The sequence below is a fragment of the Microtus pennsylvanicus genome, chromosome 4, assembly GCF_037038515.1.
Source record: "Microtus pennsylvanicus isolate mMicPen1 chromosome 4, mMicPen1.hap1, whole genome shotgun sequence".
NCBI lineage: Eukaryota > Metazoa > Chordata > Mammalia > Rodentia > Cricetidae > Microtus > Microtus pennsylvanicus.
The window spans coordinates 113,723,759-113,729,758 of NC_134582.1; the positions used below are offsets into that span (position 1 = coordinate 113,723,759).

At 50.1% G+C, this 6,000-nt stretch overlaps 1 protein-coding gene across 1 annotated transcript in view; it reads right to left on the reverse strand.

Moving 5' to 3' along the window:
- The window catches only part of Nid1 (nidogen 1), a 79,012-nt gene extending 74,575 nt beyond the window's left edge, over positions 1–4,437 (reverse strand). The window contains exon 1 of the mRNA XM_075970205.1: positions 4,087–4,437. Coding sequence (XP_075826320.1) covers positions 4,087–4,311 — 225 coding nt within the window. The 5' untranslated portion in view covers positions 4,312–4,437. The remainder of the gene's footprint in view (positions 1–4,086) is intronic.
- Between the last annotated feature and the right edge of the window lie 1,563 nt (positions 4,438–6,000).

Here is a 6,000-nt window from a genome sequence, read left to right on the forward strand (position 1 = left end):
CGGTTCCAGGCACTGGGCTTAGGATAGATTCAGCTGCCCTCCTCTCTCTCTGGGCCAGAATCCCGGTGTTTGGAGCAACCTGAACAGTTTTAGACAATAGCCCATTAATGTTTTGGGAGGTAGCAACGCTGCCCATGAACATGTGTGTTCATGCATGAGTGCACACTGGGATAATAGCATACAACAACTTTCTGTGTGTACATGTAAATACATGTCTCTATGTGGACTTGTGTGTGCACAGACAGATGCACGTGAAGCCAGAGGTCTATGTCAGGTCGACTTGTTTAGTCAGTCCCTCCCCCCCTTAGTTTTCTGAGAGAATGTCTGTCCTTGAACCTGGGGTTTGCTGATTAGAAATAATGACCAGCAAGACCCAGGAATCCTGCCTTTACCTCTGCGTGCTGAGGTCACAGGCCTGCTGCTGTGCCCACCTGAACTCCCTTTATAGACCAGGCTGGCCTCGAACTCACTGAGGTCAGCCTGCCTCTGCCTCCCAAGTGCTGGGATTAAAGGGTGCACCGCCTAGCTAGATTATTTATATTTAATCATAACTGATTTACTTAGCCATCTTTATGAATCACAATTAATTCAATACTCACTAAAATCGTGTTCTAGAGATTATTTCATTGCCCTACAGACCAGGTGAGGGTGGCCCTGTTAACAAGATAATGAGCATGCAAACGGAGACAGCATTCCAATCCAGGGCAGGAAATGTTTTCAGTGCTCTGAACAACAGTTTTGAAAAACTCTCATCAGCAAGGCTCTGAAATTTCAATGGCTTGGTGCTCTGGGTGGGGCTCAAATCCTGGACAGGATCTGGAGAACAGCTGGATTTACTGGTCATTCAGGGCATTCCTCTGGGGAATCACACATCACAAAGCAGGGATCCTGTGGAGGCCTGCAGGAGGCCTACAAGAGGGCACTAGTAGCCAACAGGGCTCCTGCCTCTTCCAGAAGAAATTCCCAGCCACGCTTTCCTCGGCCTTAAACTCGGCGTCTGGATAGTCATATGACCAGCCCTTGGGCATTTTGGTTTCAGGAGCCCTTTGAACACTTAGCAGTTTTTGAAGATTCCCAAAGAACTGTAATGAACATTTATTAGATGAGAGAGTAAACCCAAGAGCAAGTTAAATACTTACATTTTAATAATTAATTTCTTACATGGTAACAGAAACAACATTTAATTCACGTGCTCATATTTCCCAAACAAAAATATGTGGGGAGTGATGACATTTTGCTTCACATTTTGCAAATCAACCTGATATCCAGCTAAATGCAAGGCGGCTGCTTCTATATTTGACCTGTGGGGACAGACAAGTGTGTATCATGCAGCCCCTAGCAAACTCCCCCATACATTCCTGGGCAACTAAATTAATAAAAGCTAGCAGGGCGGTGGTGGGGCACGCCTTTAATCCCAGCATTTGGGAGAAAGAGGCAGGCAGATCTCTGTGAGTTTGAGGTCAACCTGGTCTACAGAGCGAGTGAGAAACCCTGTCTCGAAAAACAAGAAACAAAAAACCAACAACAGAAAGAAAGAAAGAAAGAAAGAAAGAAAGAAAGAAAGAAAGAAAGAAAGAAAGAAAGAAAGAAAGACAAAATAAAAAATTAGTTGGGTTTGGCAGGGTGACTGAGTAGATGTCAGTGGATAAAGGTTCTCTCACAGCCTGAAGTCTTGAGTTGCCTAAATTCCATCCCTGCAGCCCACAGCAGCAGAATAAAACCCACTCCCACGGGCTGCTCTCTAACCTCTGCACATGCGCCATGGCACACATGACCACACATCCAATAAAAAACAAAAAAATTAGTAAAATAAATAACTGGAGAGCGGAATCAGCAGTTAAGAGCATTTAACCCAGGTTCTCCCTCAGTACCCAGATGGGATCCCAGTCCTAGGGGATCCATAGCCCTCTTCTGGCCTCTTCTGGCACTGCACACGTGTGGTGCACAGACGTACATGTAGGCAAACACTCACATACATAAAATAAAAACAAAGGAAAAAAGAAGAACACAAACAACACCTTAGTACTATTTAAAATAATTATTGACCTTCTGAATTCCTTGTGCTCAGGGGTCCTGGGACCACATTCGGGGAAACTACCTTCTCAGGGCATCAATAATAACAGCTGTCATTTTCCAAAACTCCAAACTCAGCTTAATTTTGCTTGCTTATTCAGACAAAAGTTTCTGTATCCCAGGATATCCTCAAATTCTTACTCATGATTCTCGTACTTCTACCCCCTGAGTGCTGAGATTCCAAGCCTTTGCCACCACCCCCAGCTTATTTATGTCTTTATTTTACTCTTTCCCCTAATAAACCAGTGTCTCCAGACTCCTACTTCCTGTCCCTGATGGTTGGTTCTAGCGTCTGCTAGACACAGGACACTCTCCTTTGTGGCTTCTAGTGTCAGTTAAATCAGGCCAAAGCCTCTTGACCCTAGCTCTGCCTGGTCTGGTGCTCTGCTTGTTAGGGGAGGTTTTAAAATCATGGAGGGGAGGGGGGATAAGAGCCTTGAGGAGTCTGTTTTCTCCTTTAACTATATAGGTCCTAAAGTTGGGGGAAATGAACTTAGGTTGTCAGGTTTGACAAGCAAAATGTGTTTATCCACCAAGTCACCTCCCAAGCTATTTCCTGGCGTTTAAAGGCAGAATTTAAAACCCCGTAGTCCAGACTGGCCTGACTCCAGATCTTCCTAGCTTTACCTCACAAGGGTGGGATTTCAGGCCGGTACTACCATGGCCTCTGCCTTGCTTCTTCATTCCCCATGTGAAATCTGGCAGATAGCTACAGATACACCTCAGATGGCCTCTGAGATCCTCCCTAACCTATCGCTGGTGCTACCACTACACGTAGTATTTCTAGTATTTCGTGTGGTTTAAAAGGAAGACAAGATGGGCTGGAGATGAAGCAGTTGGTAGAGTGCTTGTCTTTCATGCAGAGGCCCTGGATTTGATCCCCAGCTCCCCAATTTTTTTGGAGGGGGGAGCGCTGGGAAGGAGGAAGTAGTCTGAATACTACATAAAAGTTGATATATTTTTTAAATAATTCAATGTGTTTCAACAAGTTGTTTTCATTGGTAAGGTGGGGGATTTCATTTATCGTGTTTTTTGAAAGCATGCTAAAGTCCCAGCTTCCCAAGGAGCCCAGGGCAATCAGCCAGCAAAGGGTGAGAGTTCTTTGTGGGTGTGACTAAGGACCCATTCTTTCTAGGCAAAGCAGACAAGCTGCACGTGGGTGTTGCCCCACGCTATCTGCCCAGGCCAGGCTGGGGAGCAGAGCCACTCCCACGCAGGACAGGCTCCAGCCACCCTTTGTAGAGTCCCCCCACTTGTGGAATGCACACTGGCTTTATATCAAATCCACATGGTGTGCCGGAGCAGCACGAAGGGGCATGACCAGGCATACAGCGAGCCCAGGCCCTGGCGGAACTGGAGAGGTTCGAGTGATCTAAAAGGTCATGCTGGTCCCCCTCCTCATCTGGGGCCCCTGGGTGACAACCTCAGCCACAGGAAATTGTATCACCGGGGCGCCCTGAGTTCCTAGCCCTGACCTCTGGACTCTGAAACGAGCCCAACTAAAAAAGCAGAATCTCTGCCAAGACGTAGCCAGAACCCACGCACACAGATGTAGGGGCTGTAGCTGAACTCTGGGGCGGGGCGGCACAGCACGATTCCCCAGTCCTTTCCAGTTCGCCATCCCCAGAGTCTCTCAGCGCGCGCAGCCTACGACCCAATTCTGGTCATTGCGCGGCGGGGTACCGGGACCTGTCCCAGAAAGAAGGCTCGGGACAAAGGCGAGAGGCACACTGAACAGAGAAGGAAAACTCCACCCGAGGTCCCCAGGTCCAGGAAGGGCGCAGAGGAGATGGATGGATATAGGAAGCCGATGCCACCCTAGACCTCGCGTGCTCCTTGGGTGACAGGACCGTCAATGGAGATCCTCTAGGCGCACAGATCCAGTAGAGGGCCCCGCGCCCGGGGAGTTTAGCTCTCGGGTCCCCGCGGGTGACGCCCAGGTCCCAAGTCTGTCTTTCTGGACTGGCGCCCCCAGCGTACCCTGGTATCGCTCCCCTCCCGGCCCTAACTCACATAGACCGACGTGATGTCCGAACGATCATAGAAGCTCAGCTCTCCGATCAGTTCCAGAGCGGGGGACACCACATCGTCCCCAGCCTCCAGCTCTAGGTCCCCCTGCCCAGGGCCGAAGGGGAAGAGCTCTTGACGGCTCAGGCAGCCTCCGGGCCCCGCCAGCAACAACTGCAGCAGCAGCGCCCACGTCCACGCCGTCCGGCTCCAGCCGCTAGCGTCCAACATGTTTCCCAACTGTAGTCCCGCAACCGCGGCGGCTCCAGCTCAAGCAAAGGAGGCGGAGATGTAACCCGACGCCCCTCGGCAGCCCCTCCTCACCTCCCGCCTCCCGGCGTCCCCACCCCGGGAAATAAGGGAGGGGAGCCGAGGGGCTATCGCGAGGACCCGCCCGCCCTCCCCGTCCACCAATAGCTGTGAGCGGGAGGTAGAGGGGCTATACTGAGGTCCCCCAGCGCAGCAGACGTCCCTGGCGCAACAGTGGGCGTTGGTTCCCTGCATTCCCGACCCAATCCGACGGTGGGCTCCCATCCAGAAAAAAGGGCCGCTGCAACACCATTCTGCAGTCAGGCTAATTCCTGGAGAGCGGACAACCAGGAAACAAATACTTGGAACCAGGGATAGGGCTCACCCAAGTGGGGAGACTGGGCGGGTGCTGGAATTTAGCAAAAGGCCCGGCAAATGTGTGTGCCTTTGCTCATCCAATCATTCATTGGGCATTTTTTGAGTTCCTGATTCCTTAAGTTATGGAATTCCGCAGGAAACAGGAACCCACACCTGCCAGACAAAGTCACTAGTGTGGGTCACAATTCAAAGTCAGATTGGCTGGGGCACCAAGCAATAAAAAACACATTGGCCAGAGAAAGCTTCGGGTGGCATGCTGGGAATCAAACCGGGTCTTCTGGAGGTAATGCAGTTTCATCAGGGTGGTCCTGGGAGGTGGAAGGCGGGAGCAGGCTGGGTTCCAGCGACCTGATCATCTCCCCGCAGAGAATTTGGGTGTGTGTGATTCAAATAGAGCTGAATAACAACAAATTCGAGAATCTGAGCTCCCCTAAGACTCAAAGAACTGTCGACAGTTCTTGACAAAGAGGCATAGGCCTTTTAAGTGATATTTCAGATCAGCTGTTGATGATTAATTTGACTCTAGGTTAAATGAAAATGGGGGAGAGGCCACTGGAACAACCTTAGTGGGAACTGGGGGTGACTGGTGACGGTTGAGAGGGGAGTTAACCTAATGGATGTTACAGTGAAAGAAAGAATGAGCCTAGAAGAAATGAAGTTAAATTCTACCTGAAGACTGAAGACCCAGGGCTGTCTTTGAGAGCAAGGAAGAGGATGCGGGGGAGTAGGGGATATCCGACCCTTGCCTCAGAAGGGTCAACAGGATGGCCCTGTTTCCTCCCCGCAGATGAAAGTAAAGGCCTGGAACCTCCATTAGTTCTCTTAGTAAATAGAAAATTACGTGTGACGTGACTGGTGGAGAATGTGAGCTTTGAACCAGCAAAATCATGAAGAAAGAGGCAACCGGACTATGGCTCCTGAGCACAGAGTTATTGCTCTAGTGTGTGCCTTGCGGGGAGGTGCTCTTGGATTTAAACTCTTGAGTGGTCAACAGTAAGACCCCAAGTTTGCTAGACACCCAGTATTCTGTGGGCAATATTTCCTCTTGGGTTCACAAAAACAAGGCCTCCTGCTGGTGTGCTAAACACCTTACCCAGCTGACCTACCTCTCTGGTTCTGCTTACACATACACAACACACACACACTTCCTCCCCAGCATGGGGGTGAACCCGCAGGGCTTCACACATGCTAAGTAGGCTAGGCAAACAGTCTGGCCAGGCCCTTACTTTATTTTGAGACAGGGTGGCCTTAGTTCATGGCTACTAGCCTCAGACTACTAAGAGCTGGAATTAC